This window comes from Seriola lalandi, unplaced genomic scaffold (assembly GCF_002814215.2).
Source record: "Seriola lalandi dorsalis isolate HSWRI2012SDOR001 ecotype SW California unplaced genomic scaffold, Sedor1 jcf7180002054583, whole genome shotgun sequence".
Classification (NCBI taxonomy): Eukaryota; Metazoa; Chordata; class Actinopteri; order Carangiformes; family Carangidae; genus Seriola; species Seriola lalandi.
In genome coordinates this window covers 2,068,810-2,085,433 of record NW_019525136.1, presented here as the reverse complement: position 1 = coordinate 2,085,433, position 16,624 = coordinate 2,068,810, and the positions used below count along the sequence as shown (strand labels likewise).

The 16,624-nt window shown below is 40.0% G+C and overlaps 1 protein-coding gene across 3 annotated transcripts in view; it reads left to right on the top strand.

The window, feature by feature from the left end:
* The window catches only part of vps13b (vacuolar protein sorting 13 homolog B), a 322,674-nt gene that overhangs the window by 17,348 nt on the left and 288,702 nt on the right, over positions 1 to 16,624 (top strand). For all 3 annotated transcript variants that reach the window (XM_087177216.1, XM_087177217.1, XM_023418652.2), the window contains exons 4-6: positions 5,551 to 5,668; positions 12,664 to 12,831; positions 15,004 to 15,185. In XM_087177216.1, coding sequence (XP_087033342.1) covers positions 5,551 to 5,668; positions 12,664 to 12,831; positions 15,004 to 15,185 — 468 coding nt within the window. The remainder of the gene's footprint in view (positions 1 to 5,550; positions 5,669 to 12,663; positions 12,832 to 15,003; positions 15,186 to 16,624) is intronic.

Sequence of the window (16,624 nt, the reverse complement as noted above, 5' to 3'; positions counted from 1 at the left end):
GAGAGAGAGAGAGAGAGAGAGAGAGAGAGAGAGAGAGAGAGAGAGAGAGAGAGAGAGAGAAATTTTGTAATAAGCTGTTTTCATTGAGATAATTATTCAGTATGTCACACAATGTGATATTCATCTGGGTTCATTTCGGGCTCTAATCCCTCTAGTCTGCCATGGATTCCAGCTGCGCAGCTCTACTGTGCTGTTAGAGTATGGGTCATTATATTTAGGCTGTGTGTGAGATTGTACATCATTTTGTGTGTTGTGTGCAATTATTTGTCTTTAGTGCTGTGTAGTTTGATTGTATCTGTTTACAAAATGCAGAGGATAATAGTAATATTAAGAACTTTCTCAATGTAAGGAAGACTGAAATTCTGTCCTTGCAGTTCTGGCTGGCAGCAGCCTTCTCTAGTCTACCTCAGTTTGAGGAGAAAATGAAACCACGGTCTTTAATCATGGTGTAATGGCTTTCTACATTTGTTACAGTTTCATTAAAAACCCATTAGCAGCTAATTTTAAGTTGAGCCGATGGATGTGTTCGAAGCCAAGAACGTTAAAGAAAAGGTCATTTGAGTCAGATCCGATGAGCTCTGTTCTCTTACGTTCCAGTGGGGTCGTCATCAATGGGTCGTGCAGCTTAAGTGTAAAAGAAGTGGCTGCATACCATTTGACATTACTGGAACCATCCCAAACTGTGACTGTATGTTTGAAACAGTGAATCATTTCTCATGTGTCATTCATCTTTGTGCCAGCTGGAAACCATTCTAATGGGAACCAGGGTCATCACTGTTAAAACAAGCTTCAGACTAGCTGGTTATGGATGGGTTCAGAAAGTCTAGAGTAAGCAAAGGAATGAAGATGGTGGCAACGTCAAACTGGAATCAACTGTATAAAAAAGGTCATAGATTACAGACAAAGAAGATGAAAAGAAATGAAGAGGATGATGAGGAGGGAGGAATAAGGACAGGTGATGGAGCAGAAGTTGTGAGAGCTACATGACATGAGGAGAGAGAACACCTAGTAGCACTGAGAACAGAGGCGCTGCTTCAGGATCATAGCAGTGTGCTCGCTGCTGAATGTGGGGAGTGTGTATCTTGTTAGCAGTGAATGTCTTCAGTGTTGTTCTGGAAAAACAATCTGAAACTCATCACATCCACAATGACTCCTAGCATTCCCTTGCAGCCAGTATTAGAGACGTTTCTTGTTAGGTTTGAAGAAAGTTATAAATGGCAAAATGTGTTGCCCGTAAGAGGGAGGGAGGAGGACTGATTGCTGGATCCTCCCCAGGGATGGTGCTCTGCGGGCCCTGACATGGGGGACAGGGTCTCTACTTGTCAGATCCAGTGTGTGTGTCTGTGTTTGTACGTGTATATGAATGATTTGGAGGAGGAGGGGCGTTTTCTGAGATAAGGAGCTATTGGGTTACCTTCATGTATTTTCTCACTTCATAGGCGTTAGCCCTCAACTGTCTGGCCTCCAATCTCCAGGCCTGCTGCTTTGATGTCAGCATGAGTTCACCAGCAGCCTGCAGAGGAAAAACAACAATAACAAAGAGTGTGTTTATCCAGCAATGGTCTTCTGCATGCTTCCATTAATCTGCTGAAACTGTGTGAAATTGACCAGTTTTAAAAATGTTTGGGTTTCAAAGATCAGGCAGTTGCAGGCAGGGTAGTCAGCTGAAATTGAGAAATTGCTTAGTAATTTGTGGAGGGAAAAAAAGACAGTGCCATATTTTATTTTTCAGAAATGTGCATTGGGCAATTAAAACAACTCTGCCAATGCTGTTTTGCTTTGGCCAACATATGTCAAAGAGAAAACCTCAGTTGACAAGAAATTGCTGTAAAACTGTTATTCAGTTATTCACTTTACATGGAGTTATGCATACATTATTTTCAGTAGTCTAAAATAGTTTCAAAATTAATCTGAAACTTTTAAAATATTTCAAACAGTTTAAACGGATGCCTAGAAAACCATATCAATTGAAAATTAAACTGAATTTGGCAACATCAGCTTTATGTCCTATTACTGTCCTCACATCACTGTGTTAAAATTTCTGCTTGCTGTGACCTAAAATGATCCACTCAAAGAAAGTGAGTTATAGCCACTTTGTTTGTACTTGGAAAACTGACAGTATTTGCAGAGGTGCCGTTTCTAATAGCTGGAGGTGGTCGGGTTCAGCTGATGTGTTGAGCAGCTCAGATGAGGGTCGGCCCTCCAGACAGGCTCAACAAACTGCCTCCTGGTCCCCGACTGAGCCAGACGTCTGTAGGGTAGACAGAGGTCAGGGCTGGCTTTCCTGTGCCCTAACCTTCCATGGGTGCCCACTTACCCTCTGAGTAGGGGGTCCAGCTCACCTGTCACTCACACTGCCAGAACCTGCTCCTTTTTTCTTTGCCTCTGTTTTGGTCTCATTATCTCCAAGTCACTCTCACTTTCACAACCGCTCTTTGTCTGACTGTCTCACTTTCTCTCACACTGTTATTTTTTCCACTTATCTCTTTATTTCTTGTCTCTCTTATTTTTTTTGCCACCGTCATTTTTGGTCAGCAGCTGACTTGACATGCCTGCAGGGGAAGAATCCCCCCCCTCCCTGGTCCTTCTGTCTTTCTCTCCTTCTTTATCCCTCCATCCTTCCCTCCCTATCCTGTGCCCTGGTGTGGCATTGAAGGGATCAGTTTACCCGGCAGCAGCTGAGGCAGGCTTCATTTGTCCCAGGGCTTCCTTCTGAAAAGGCATTTTTTGCCCCTGGAGAATTGCTCATTGCCCACACTGACATTGAACGCTTAATTGCGCTACTTCCAAATTTGGCAGTCTCGTCCTTTAGTGCCAGTTTGAGTTGTTGAACTGTTGAAATGCAGTCTTGGCCTGCAGGGCTAGGCATTCCTTTAGGTATAGATATGAGAGTTGACAGGGGAGAGAGACTGTTTCTAATGTGCTCAAGTAGCCTATAGTGACACCTTGACATGTGAGCATGTCTCACTATAAACTTACCTCATCTAAATAATTGTATTTTCCTTTAATGTGATATCTCTAAATATTGTAGATGCAACATTTAAAGTGATGACAAGTTAAGAAATGAAGTGTGAATAATGAGCAACAAATTTGTATCTTATTATTTGCCAATCTCTATTCTTTGGAACCTTGATGAAGTATTTATTATTCCTCCTCTTCTGTTTACCAATTCCCACCACTCACTGATGGGGAAAAACTGCTTGCATAGTGCAGCTCTACCGCAAAGGCCCTTACTGAAGTAAAGTGTAAATATTTCTGCCAGAGCCTCTTTCGTCTCTCATGGCAGTTGCATGTTTACTTTACAGCACTGGGGGATACTTGCTTCTCCGTCAGTGTGTCCACAACTCAAATTATGCAAAGTATGTTTAAAACCTAATCTTCATTACTCAACCGCACAGAGAGAAAGGGGCTCATTGTCATTAGATAGTGTGATAACCAGGGAATGCGTGCTAATTGCATAGGACATGTGCATGTACAATATATACAGCATGTGGCTTGCCTGAAAGGTGTGGCTGTGGGTTTTCATTTGCTCATTTGAGTGTGTGTGAATGAAGTGTGTGCTCTTGGAGTAGCCAAATATATTTGGTTTTGACACCTCAGCGTTTACATTAGTCAGCATGAGGCATGACTCTTGCGACACTCTGCCACACCAATCCCCTGTTTGAATGCTAAACATATGTGATTGCCTGTTTCTTTGTCCGAGTTGTCTGACTGTGGAAAGGTTACAGTGCTGCAGTAACCCCTAATCAATGCCATACTGGGGGTTAACTCACTCAACTCTCTACCTTTTTTTTTTCTATTTTTAGTGCATTATTTTTCTTTTTTCCTTCCTACCATTCTGTGTTTGCAGGCTTATGTCTACTGTTGATATGAATATGTGGTTGTTCAATTATACATAGTAGTTGTAGAAGAGTAAAACTTGAGTCATAGTAGTCATATTATTTCCAGGTGCTTTGATTTTGATGTGAAAGGCTGTTCTTTTCTTCAAACTGATAATTTATGGTTAAAGAGGTCTTTTCTGTAGCTCTGGCTGTATTTCAAATTGGGCAAACATTTGTCATCTGCATGCAAAAACTGATTTGACAAATTATTTGTCCCATAAACTCTGATTATTAACTGGTGAATCAAAAGTTGTGAAAATGAAAGTCCCTCCTAAACCGTTGGAAAAAAGATAACAAGCCTCTGACAAAACTTGTAAACACAATGACCAAGACCCCCTGGTGATTGACGACAATCTGCTAGAAAATTTTTTACATATCCACAAAGTCTGTCTCTATATTTTTAATGGAGCTGCTTGAGGCTTTGTAACATGATGGCATCAGATGTGAGAGCCTTGGTTTTATGCTTTAAGCATAAAAGACTGTTTAAACATATTGATAAAAAATATTAAAATATTATCAACATGAAGAACATGGGAAATCTTTTTGTCCATTTGTGGGTTTTTTTTAAGCATAAGCTAAAACTGTAATTATCCCAGCAGTAGAACTAGTAAAAGTCCTTGTAAATCAGTCCACAATCTCATGGCCCCTCCACTGTTTCTCCCCATGTCCCAATTGTTTTAATTGCACCTCATGTCACAGAGCACCGACTAGGCTGAGGCACCCTACAAGCTGAACCAATAAATAACTTCCTCAACCAGAACCATGGCTCATTTTGTTTATCTACAGGCTCATCTCTGAAGGGGAAGTCCATTTAATCGTCATTCCTACACACACATAAACACATACACACAGATCTCCTACTTGCATTCCTGGACTTAAGAGGCTGCTGGTTTCTGAGTGCAGGTGACATGTGCTGTTGTGGAGGAGAGTCTCACCCTTCTCATCCAAGGACCAGAGTTTATTTGTAGAGCCCATGGAGATGGTTGTTTAATGGGGATGGGAGCAAGGTTAGTGGTAAGGTCTGGTGTGAGGGGGGACTCAAAAACAATGGTATATGGTGGATACTCCCCCAATTACTCCTCTGGACATTGCACATACAGCAGTGCAGGTGAACAGATACAGATGCTTGCATGCCCACCAATAATTTGATTACCTCAGTAACCACATAAAGTTTATAGGTAATTTTTTCCTCTGAACTAGAATTTACAATATTTGTTTGATATTCATTCTTGCTCGTGTGCTGAGATATGTGTGAAAATTAGGGATTCAACTGTTTTTTTTTTTAGTAATGACTAATTGAAATGAAATAGCTCCTCAACACAAGAACAGTAGGGTTAGTTTGACCATAAATCTCTGTCATCTCTATAGTGCACATGCAGAAAAAGGAAACTAGACGATGGTTATATATGTCAGGATTAATTTGACAGATAGCGCAACAACTGAGTACTCTTAGTCTGATTGCAACTTGGCTATCAGACTTGCAGCAACCTAGCTAAGACCATCACTCTTTATTGTATTATTATACAATTTGTGTGCATTAAAAATGAAGTACTATTTTAATCTGGTAATAAATGAATAATTGCCAGAACAAATTGAAGTTCTGTAGAGCTCTGTATTTTAGAAATTCACTAAATATCCTCATGGGTTTTCTTGTTTGTTTTTTCTTCAGGATGACCACGAGAGCGGCTCTAGCTCCACCAGTCGCAGTGTCTCAGATAGCTCCAAGGCTGTGGCTAAGCCCCGCCGCCTCCAGCAGGCTGCCCCCAGCGACCCAGACCTGCCCCCAGGTAAATGATGGCCCTGGGGCCACTGAGGCTATTCTGCCTCCCTGCTTAGAGAATGACCACCTGGGCAGGCTTGGCCTCAGTGGGGGAGGACAGGGCCATGGAGTGAGACTGAGATTAGCACCTATTTACACACTACTGAGAAATCTTGGTTTTGTTTCCTAGCCTCTTAGAATGCTTAATGACAGAATAATTGCATAATTGGATTCTTGGCTTGTTAGTAGCCCACTGCCTGCATAGGTCATTGTCAGTGACCCAAATGTATGTAATACGTGTTTACACTGTGAGAAATATTCTTTATGGGGTGAACTGTGTAGCACTACCTTTTTCACTATTGTAAATCAGCCAGAGAGAGAGCACGGGGGATGTGTCTCTGATAAATCACATAGTGATGGCTCTTATCAACAAGACCACTTGACCACATGCCTCCTACAGGGCCATGGATTCCATGCCTGCCTTACTCCAGCACTTTACAGCACCTCACAAAGAAGGGCCTTGTTTGATTGGGGATGGATAATGGTCTGTTAAAAATATTTATGACCGCTTTTTTTCATCAATTTGTAACTGTCTCTTAGAAAGAAACAAACATACACAGACCTCATACTGGCCAGTAAACATTTTTCTTTATGTTTATGCTGTCACAGACATCTTATAGAAGTGTAAAAGCATGCAACTTCAGTAATCTTACTCAAGAAACACTTCATAAAAGGTATATAGCAACCTCTCAGACAAAGGTTTGTGGCAAAATTAATGAAAAGTTCTACAAACATGGAAAAACTGCAAAGTAAGAAAGACAATAGAGAGAGGAGACTAAAATATAAAATATTTGGCATTTAGAGAGAAAAAAAGGAAGAAAAAAAAAAAGGAGATAGGTGGGGGTCTTGAGCTTTAAGATCCAGGTCATAGGCACCCAACCATAAGGCTCACTCCCAGAGCACTTGTATGCATGAATGTACGAACCTACCCTCCTATCTGGTTGTATCTGGGGAGGATCATTTTCCAGGCCTGACATGAGATAATATCTCTCCCCAGCTGTTAAAGCAGGGCGCCTCACACCTCAGCATCTCCCTTTGGACCTGCCTCTAACAGACGTCCAAGGTGTGTGTGTGTGTGTGTGTGTGTGTGTGTGTGTGTGTGTGCGTGTGAGAGAACCTTTGGGTGGGTGTGTGTGTGTGTGTGAACCTTTTGGGTGTGTATGTTTTTAGTGCATCTGTGTTAAATTGTGTGCACACCTCACGCTGTTCCAGCAGTGGACCTTGTTTCAACCCATTATAGGCTGTAAAGACAACTCTGGGGTCATAGGTTGCAGCACCTCAATAACAGTGAGGAAGCAGATGAATGCTGTAATCCCAGCCTTCCTAATTAAAAGGTAGAGGTTAAAAGGTAGATGAGGTAAAACTAACCTGCTATGACTCAGACAGAGGATATTTTGCTAAGAATAAGATACAAAACAAACCTGTCAGGAGTATTTAATGTAGTTAAGGATGTTTGTGAGGGCACAGAACTGCAATATATGGCAGCAGACATGGGTAATTTTTTAGACATTCATTAGTCTCATGAGTACCTCATTTGAGACTATTTTAGTCCACTGGTATGGATAAAGATGTTGTCCTCCTGTGATGACAACAATTGTACTATAGGACTGATCATGCTTTTCGTTATTTGTTTAAGGGTTACACTCCCAATTTTGTATATCTTGTTCTTGTTTCTACATCCTACACAAGTTGCTTTGGACAAAAGCATCTGTCAAATGAACGAATGTAATGTTGTCCTGAGACCTAGTGCATTTCAATATCTGCCAAAGAAAATATCTGTTACCTGTATGGCCTTGTAATTTAACCCATACGTATATCTCAAATACATTGAAATGCATACCACTACCTCCACTGTCTGCTGCAGTGTTTGTTTTGATACTACCACTAATGAGGTCTGAAGAGTTGCCAAAGCTAAATCCTACACATTGGGACTTTTATGGATCCGCTATCAGCTGTATAAGCCCAATCTGTTTCAGAAAGCTATATTTTTGAAATAATGCTACATATTTTTCAATGCAGAGCAATTCATCTGTCAAAAATATTGTAATTACTTTAGTATTTCAATGTAGGCTTACTGTGGGGTATGTGTGCACTATGCAGGTACTGAGCAGCATTGGAGGGTGATTAGGACATTGCTTTACTGGCCTCAATCCGTATTTTTTTAAGCCACATGCGTCCCCAAATTTAAGGTTAGTTGCACTTCAGTACATCTGTCTCAGAAGGCGATGATCAATACAAGCAGATGCATGTGGATGGTTCGTAGGAGAGTGCCATTGTGGGTAGATATGTAGTATGTGTTAAAGGTAAGTAAGTAAAGTAAGATTTCCATGTATTATTTAATTATAAAGGAAGTCTAGGTGTTATAGAAATACTATGAAAGTATCAGTACTCAAGCCATGGAGAAATGCACATAGCTCATATTCAGAAACTGTGACTTCTGTAATTTTGCGATATCTCAACTATGCAGTCACCACCCTCAGCAATGCCTCCAGCAAGGCCCACCTTATCCCACCGTGTGATGATTCGGTCGCTGAGCTAGCAAGCTACAAGACAGAAAAACGTACCTACCCAAGGATAGTGATGTTGGAGACCAGTGGCTGAAGTTTATTTTCGGAGTCTTTTAGTCCAAATTTTACCGTCTGTTTGGCTCATCTCAGCGCTGACTGACAATTGCATGAACATTTACCAGTGAGTTTTTGCCAAGCTATAGTAGTAGGCTGCTGGTAGACTACTTGGCCTGACTGTGTGTCTCCCTAAGGTCAGCCAATCAGAAGAGAGGCTCAGAGATGGACACAAAATGCCCTGTTCTTGCTAGAGCTCCAGAGAGAGCTTAAGATGATTGATACAGCTTCTTATGGATAGCAAAATTTCAAATGAAACAGGAAAAATGTAGAATATGGGTCCTTTAAGCAAGATGTGTCAACAGTGAGTCCTCTTTGTCAGCATCAATGTCGACAAACCACTGTTTTGAATCTGCTCCTCTCCCCTTTAAAACAGCCAAATCAAAACACAGCCGACACTAAAAAGCAAGCCACCAGCAATTATCCAGTCATTTGGCCCTAAGCCTTCACATGCTGACTGAATTTATCCTCCCTGTTCTCCCTGTGGTGGGAAATAGAGACGTTAATTCATATGCCATTGGATTGTTAGCCACACAAAGACCAAACACCAAGTGCTTCCACCTTGAGCAATTCTGTGAGTGATTATGTTTACCACTACTTTGTGGGGGTCCAGTGGTCACCGTTTGTGGGAACCGCATTTCTGTGTTTCAGGGGATTCCTGTTTTGTCCCTATTCACACTGTTGAAACCATGCTTTGTTTTATAGGTGCTCGAAGAGATTTAATAGGGGCAAGTCTTGCTTTTAGTCTAGTTTTAGCCTGCTACCTGTGAGGTGGTTGGATCAAAGTTGTACTCAAGATTTGCAGTTTCAAAGCTGAATTCTCCCTGAGGAGCCACAAAAATATTCTTTTCTGCATTAGGACATTTAGTATGAAATGTCTTTACAGTATAACAGTCTCTCAAGGCAAGGAAAGCTGGTATTCATGATGATAGACATACATGGGGTTTGTTTGCCTTGTTAGAGGATCATTGTACATTTCTTACCAAATTATTTTTTGTTATGTGATAACTTTTTATTTTAGAGATTTGATTGACACATTAATGGACACGCTGCATCTGTAGGCATCATATTCATTTATATAAGTTGTTTCACACCTACATACTTTGTGTACAGTTATCCAACAGTGTTTTATATCCACCTTTTCCACTAGGAAAACTTGAGCATTTGGAAGCCATTTCTTCTGTTTTTCCACATTGAAATTACAGCCTGAGCATAAATGCATACAGCTAAATTTATGTGTCATTGTGTCCAAGAGTTGTGCGTGCATGCATGCATGGTTATGTAAGTACGCATGTGATTGGAGGAGATTGAGATTCGGTATGGACTGAAATGCAAACACACTCCTGAGATAAATCTATGGTTCAGTGCTACTGCTGTCCTGGTACTGGGGCCTTTGCTCAGAAGCTAAATAAAGCAGCTGTTCTGGTATTACTGGAAAATGCTACTTATGGATAGAGAATATCGCATACTGGTAAAAGCTGGAGCTTTCTCCAGCAACAGCTTTCTTCTGCTCTGGAGACCTGCTGTACCATGCATGGTTGGGTTCTGCGAATCTACCGTTTTATTATAAGAAGTCCTGGAGTGAATTGAATGGTTCACATAATTAAGTAAGTTTTACTGGTGATAGTGACCTTGTAATAACATAGGCTTGTGGTGTTTCCACAGTCCTTACCATTATGAAAGTGAGATCCTTACGCTGCTATGTTCCCTTTATTTTACATTTTACAGATTAAAGATTGAAAAGGGATTTATAGAATTTTGTGAACTATATTCAACACTATGTCCCATGCTAGCTATTGTATGTGTCCTTTTGGTTACATTACTAACTGCAAATTACATTTCAGAATAAGACCACAGGACCAACTTACAGTATATTTATTGTCTGATGGACTTGTCTTTCTTTCTCTCCATGTCTAATAACTGGCAAGGCTAATAGCTGCTAATACTTTCCATATACATGAAAAATGGTGAGCATGGACACTATAGTGTTTCTTTCCTGTATTGCACAAAAGAGAGTACTTGGCCTGTTCTGAGATCACATAAAGGAGCTGGTTTTTCCAGTCATTTTATGGTTGAGCAGTTTTAAATGGGCTCCTTCCCTGTGGGCCGCAGCACAGGTGCTGGCTGTGTCAATTGTTTACAGAAGTTCAGAGCAGTGCGATGACTCGCAGAGAGACGGATTGGGGCCCTGGATTTGGTGTCGGCAAAAATAGGTATAACAAGTGTAAGAGAGTGCAAGAGAAAAAGAAAGACACCCTGACACGGGCAAATTAGATCCAGAGAGGGAAATAGCAGGGGGTAAAGTGCTGGTTTTACTGCCCAGGCTGCAGGTGGGATAGTGGCTTTCTTACTGACCCCAGATGTACACACGCACACGCACACGCACACGCACGCACACGCACACACACGCGCACGCACACACAGCCACATTCATGCATGCAAGAAAGCAGCCAGGCACCCACTCAAACTCAGACAATCACATACATGCATGCAAATCCACAAACAAATATCATGAACATGCAGTGTGTTTATGAGTTGAGTTTATGTCATCCTCTCTTACTGCTGCTCTGTTTGGTCAGGCAGCAAATTCATGAGAATTTTGTCAATTGGATTATGCTAATGCATAGTTGGGTGTGTGTACAAGAGACCTAACAGTTAACCAATTCATATAAATATTTTCATCAACAGAACCATTTAGTTCTGCCTAATTATCGGTTCTGTTATACCCTGGGCCAGGCATGTAGATACAGGAAGACAAACATTTGGTTTGGAAAATAAGGGAAAAGCTTTAAAGGTTTATATGTTTTAACTTGTAGCGACTGTGTTTAACAGTACATGGGAGGAATGAATAATGCCATTGGTCCTGTGGTTAGGAGAATTTATTGCTGTATATTTTCATATTTTATGGTCGAAACTCCCCTGTCTGTAATATTTTAAGTTCTTTCTTACTTTGTTGAGTAATAACCTTACCATGTATGTTTTTCCTGTGAAGCTTCTGTTTCTGGGCGTCACTGTTGCCACAGGAGGTGCTGCTAACATTGCAGGATGGCTCCCCCAGCTCTGTTGAAACCCAATCTATTGAACTGCTCTTTTTCTCCTGCTTGCTCTTGGTCACTACATCCCTCTGCTTCTTCACTACAAAACCCACTGCCCCCATCACCTTTCACCCTCACCATAAAAGCTATTTTTACATTCTATATTCTGTTTCTTTCCATTTGTACAAAATTGATTTCTCTAGCCCTTGCACTCCATCACTTGTCCAGTCATTACACTATAAAATTAATGTGCATTTAGTGTTTTTCACACTGCATTTGTGATTTCTTTTTTCTTTTTTTTTTTTTCTTTTCTTCGTTGGCATATTGCATCGTTCATTTTGAATCCTGGCAGACCGGAGTTTCTTTCATCCCCTAATAACTCTATCCTGTACAAATTTCTATAAAGTCCTGTATTCTGTGTGTGCTGATGCAATTAAACTTGTGTATGTGAACACACAGGCTCCTCAGTGGTTAAACAGGCTTGGGAGGGATATGTTTGAATCGGCACGTGCATAGTTTTGGATTAAACAGGACTTAGCATATGAGAGGATAGCCCTTCAGAGACAGATTCATAAATTCACCCAGGATTTGTAACACTGCTCAGGCAGGGTGAGGAGTAAAAATGTTTTCTTATGGATATTTAGCTCCTTTAACTGTATATGTCCAAGGGATAGACTGTGGCGAAAAATAACATGTCAGGACCTCCTCTTATTTATGAGCCCTTGAGGATGGAAGGGGTCACTGGTACTGAGTCTAGACTTTCAGAGAATGTATCTCTGGATTTTACTCTTTTACAGGGTATCAACACTAAGTTGATGTGTCATGATATACTCAGTTGGCAGCTAGTTTACACCTAACTAAAATTAATGCAGTCTAATATGACAGTCCTGCAATAAATTCTCCCTTGATGAAGGTTATAATGTTCAGTTTTTATTGAGGTGTTGATTCAACTTTATGGTCATTTTGGAGGCTGCAGTTTGTGGTGCTGTTGAATTGTTTCTATTATTTTGTCCACCCCATTTATAAACAACAGAAATTCTGTCCTCCAAAATTGTTATAGTTGAGTCAACACCAATTCATATAAAAACGAACATTATGAAAGTGGGGTGTATTGCAGAACTGTGGTATTGGACTACATTGGGTAAACTAGGTGTACCTAATAAACTGCCAACTGAGTGCATATGTTAGTGGATATATGCTTATATAGCTACTATGCCCTCCTGTGTACACGTTTGTCTCTTTAAAATTAGGTATGCCTTTTGTGTGCAATGTAACATGTTTCTGTATGTTTGCTTATTTGTTTGTAGGTTACGTGCAGAGTCTGATCAGGCGTGTGGTGAACAATGTGAATATTGTGGTGAACAACCTGATCCTCAAATATGTGGAAGATGACATCGTGCTGTCGGTCAACATTACCTCAGCAGAGTGCTACACTGTGGACGATATGTGGGAGAGGGCCTTCATGGACATCACTGGTGAGCAATGGCTGCTTACATTCCTTGGTGGTGGGATTAACTAGTAAATCCACTAAGACAAGAACCTATATACTACAGTAAGTGTTCAATTTTGGTAGTTCAAACAAAGGTCAAACAGACATCTCAGACACATTTAAACATGGCTATTTGTTTAAATGTCAGCTGCCAGAGTAGTCTCATATTCAGACTCTTGATAAACTCCACAGTGTAATTGGAGCATGTGTGGGTCCAATGCAGAGTAGGCTCTGACAGAAAAAAGTTCACATTTAAAAATACAGAAGATGGATGAGATGGGGAATTTTAACCCTGGGAATGCCACTTGTGAATAGAACAGTAGGAAATTCTATCCTTTTGGGCCCTTGCATTTAATGGCTACCTGGTTCTTGTGTCTTTCTTTTTTGGTTTTAACTCTTGAAGGTAGTGGAACTACAGTAATTAACTGAGTTCTTAATGTTAACAATTATATCAATATTAGCTCAATTTTAAACACTCTTGTCAGTTATAAAGTTGTGGACCAAGCATTTATTTTCCTCGTAAAAACTGACAACATGCACATCATTATTATGCATGTTTTAAAGAATAAAGTCTATCCCATACAGCTACACATGGACTGTCAGAAGCAGATGTTCAACTATGTACAGACAATGATCACTTTGAGCGTAGACAGGGCAGAACCTGAAAGTCAACTCTCTAATTAATCTGCACTGTTTGTGTTGTCAAGACATCAACCTGATATCTGCCGACATCTGGCTAGGTAGCGTTAGCTCCCTGGTATTGTCAGCCTTAGTAAAGTAGAATCCACAAACTGATCACTGAACTTCCATTGCTTCACATCTTGTAGTCAGAGATAATATCTCTTCTACAAACACAAACCAAGAGCTCAGATAAGTCTTTTTTTTCAGTCTATCCCTCTTGTAGATGAGATCTTGTTTGCTACATGATAGCTAGAGTCAGCTGGACTGTGGTGGATCTGTATAGACTGTAACTGTTCACAGTTTACGAGACTGTCAGTACTCAGTGCGGCTCATATATCCAGCTATGATCTATGTTACTTTTAGATTGATAAGATTGGATTGATAAGAATTGATAGTGTATGGTTCAAATAAAAATTGCATCTAATCGGAATATGTGTTTCCATTTCTATCCATTGCACTTAGAAGCTGTCACTCACTAGAAACTCCTGGGTTTCTCATCTTACTGCCAGAGAATTAGTTATTTTAAACTTGAACTGCCATCATAACTTTGAAGAAAGGACTTGTTCTTTATAGGCTCACACAAGCCTATATCAACAAAGAATCTTGAAGTGGTCATTTTCAGTCATTGTTATCACTGTGGAATTTCTTGTTATTCTAATACATAAGGCAAGAAGTGGCTAGATTAATAGTTACTTACAGTTTAGAGAACAAAATAATTCTGGGAATGATGAGTCCTGTTATCAGTGTGTTGGGGGTGAGTGACTCAGAGACAGTGGAGAATCTGATCATGTGTCATCCAACACACACACACACACACACACACACACACACACACACACACACACACACACACACACACACACACACACACACACACACAAAAACCACTTGGTCGCACCTATTGTGAATGTCACATTACACAAGAGGTCTGTGATGTCTGCTGAGTCTCATCTCCTTTGAATTTCTAGATCACAGATTATGAGGATTTATTTGTCATCTGTTATATGTTAATTGGTGAGGTGTTTGTGGTTTGTTGCTTGTTGCTTTTTTTTCCTTATCTATGTTTTCCATTTTTATACAAACTCTGTAAATTACTTATGTCTTTTCTTGATTATAGCTTATCTAAAAATAGGAGAAATATATCATTCATCAAAACTCATATTTTAATGTTTTAATCATCGATGAACAAAACATCACATGCTCCACACAGTGAGAGAAAGTAAAAGTTGTCATCTTTGTCATAGCTGAGTTAGGAAATCCTATTACAAAGTGTCATCTCTACTGCCGGCCTGCTGACAGCGCTGTCAGCTGGACACTGGAGCTGAGCTCTCTGTCAGTGTGCATCATTGTGTTTGTTTGTGTTTAATGATACCTCCCAGCATGTTGACATGTTTATCGAGTGTCAAGCACAGATGGTCAACCTCTTATGTGTTCAGTGTGAAATTATCTATTTTAATTTTCTTTTCTCTCTGTGCAGCTCCAGAGCTGGTCCTAAGGAAAATGATCAACTTTGCAGACTGCACTGTGTGCTTAGACAAACGCAATGCAAGTGGCAAGATCGAGTTTTACCAGGACCCACTGCTGTACAAATGCTCCTTCAGAACACGCCTTCATTTTACCTATGACAACATCAATTCCAAGATCCCATCTGTCATCAAAGTGAGTATCTCTAAATTTTAGAAATAACTCGATAACTGCCATTATCTACCCAAAGCTCAAGATCAAGCAGTGTTCTATATGGGTTGTATTAATGTAATTTTACTATCGTCCAAACGTGTCACACATGCTAGCTAGAAAAGTTTAAATTTGTCCTAGCAGCAGACAGTTGTTAGAGGAACATGTAACTTACTTTTGTTAGGTTTGCTGTTCTCAAATCAATGGCAGAATAATGTATAAGTTCAGTCCATTGTTCTAATCCAGTGATGTTCTGGATATCTATGGAAAACAGCTGTTTTGTTTTGGCAAGATTTTTCTTCCTACACAAAACTACAAGATCATTTTACAGATAATATAATGTATTACTATAGTACCAGCAGTATTTGGTTTAGACTCAAGTGATCTCAGAGAGATTTGACTTTTATCTATATGAAAAATGACACTTTGTTTCACTGTGGTAGGTTTGAAAAAGCTACCCGAGAGAACCATGTGCTCTTCCCATCTAGTGCAATTCTAACAATGTTTGTTCAAAACCTATTCAACCATGTTGATGTTGAACATCCAATCTAGACAACTATCTTTCATTTCATGAAACAACTGCTTTTGGATGACACCACCGATGTTGAGAATCAATCTCAAATTAGCTGAATTTTGATATAAAAGCAACAGTTTTGTTTTGAAAAAAATGCTCCTCTCACAGGCAGTCACAGTCATTCTTCCAGTCATTGTCAGTGGAACAGTGGAAGATGTTTGTTGAAAATCACAGATTAGAGTCTTGGCTGTCTTGTTCCTTAATGTGGTAGAGATTTGTTTATGTAGTCAGATCTAAACTATTTGTGATGGAAAAAGTAACATAATTCTTTAGCTGTTGCATTTTTACCTTCTGGTTAAAATAATGGGCTTTTTTAAACCTTTGTAGGTTCTAGCCAGAAAATCTACTGTGACTGTCTGTGGTCTCTGTTTCTGTGTATTGCATTTGTCAGCTGTCCACCATAAAGTTACATCATGGTAAATTTACTTCAGTCCCATTTATCTGTTAAACTAATTTTCTCATCAGTCAGAATTAAAGTAGAACTGGCTCATTCCCATCTATATACAGTCAGACACAAGCTGGTTTAGCGATCATCAATAAGGTTTTCATGGTGTCTCATCAACAGAATCACACATGAAAGATTTGCCACATGTAGAATAGTTGTATGTTACAGCTTGTGAAGCAATAAAATAGATTATAGAAGTCCACTCTCGACTGTGAATCTTATGCTATTTATAATTCATTAACACTGTATAATACAAACCCATGTCTTCTACATGCAGCAGTCAGCTTCCAGGGGAATCCATACTAGTTCTTGTTCTGTCCTTTTTTTGTTAAATATTCCTCTTCACATTATGTAGGAACCCACCACAAGTGGTTGGGCCTGTAGCCCATTTCACATCTAAACATA